The following is a 984-nucleotide window of genomic DNA, read 5'->3' as shown; positions in this document are numbered from 1 at the left end:
ATGGTGACTGGTAATCATAGAGAGACAAACACACAAATAACGGAAACTATACCTATTGTTGTTGATGAACCTTCGATTGATTTGAATTTGCATCATCTATACTTACAAAACATAGATCATCCTGGTCTTGTTCTCATTTCTAAGAAATTATCTGGTACGAACAATTATGGACTGTGGAAACGATCTATGACTATGGCGTTATCAGCAAAGAATAAATTAGGACTAGTTACTGGTACATGTCTTAAACCTGATGATGATTTTCCACTAAGATCTCAGTGGGATAGGGTAAATGATATGGTGATCATCTGGATCCTAAACATTGTATCTGAAGAAATTAGTAATGGAATGGACTTTGTAACAACTGCTCAAGAGATATGGGAGGAGCTTCATGGTCAATTCTCTAGTATTAATGGTCATAGAGTATACCAAGTGTTGAAGGATATTCATGCCCTAGAGTAGAGTGATAAGTCAGTTGAGATCTATTATCATAAACTCAAGAATTTGTGGGATGAATTCTCATCCTTAGAATATGTGAATGCTTGCAAGTGCGGATGTAAAAGTGGATTTGTAAAATTACAAGAAGAGAGGGAACAAAGGAAGAAACTCTTACAATTCCCTATGGGATTGTGAAAGGCATATGTTAAGCCTATTTGTTTATTCGAGGATTTAACTCAACTCAAATAAGAATGTAATAAGTAAATAGTGGATCTATCGTCAGAGAGATCTCACAGAGTAACATCTGTCAGAGGGTTAAGAAACTTTATTCATCTACAGACTTGAAGACTTAATTCACTGGAAGAATCTCAAGAAATTGATCAAGCCTCAGTGATATAAATCAAGATTGTGGATTTAATCAAGTGACAGAGATCTCGTCAGGGTATCAATTAATTACAAGGATTTAGTATGAAGAAAATCAAAGTATCAAAGTCAAGACATGAAGAAACGTCACGGAAGTTAGTCACTCATGAACCAGACAGTACATCG

The 984-nt window shown here is 35.3% G+C and overlaps 1 protein-coding gene across 1 annotated transcript; it reads left to right on the top strand.

Moving 5' to 3' along the window:
- LOC141715088 (uncharacterized) lies at nucleotides 1–459 on the top strand. Its single transcript, XM_074518572.1, has one exon. The coding sequence runs from the start codon at nucleotides 1–3 to the stop codon at nucleotides 457–459; it is 459 nt and encodes a 152-aa protein (XP_074374673.1).
- The last annotated feature ends 525 nt before the right edge of the window (nucleotides 460–984 follow it).

This window comes from Apium graveolens, chromosome 3 (genome assembly GCF_009905375.1).
Source record: "Apium graveolens cultivar Ventura chromosome 3, ASM990537v1, whole genome shotgun sequence".
NCBI lineage: Eukaryota > Viridiplantae > Streptophyta > Magnoliopsida > Apiales > Apiaceae > Apium > Apium graveolens.
The sequence above is the reverse complement of the archived record's forward strand: the minus strand, read 5'-3'. Positions and strand labels throughout refer to the sequence as shown.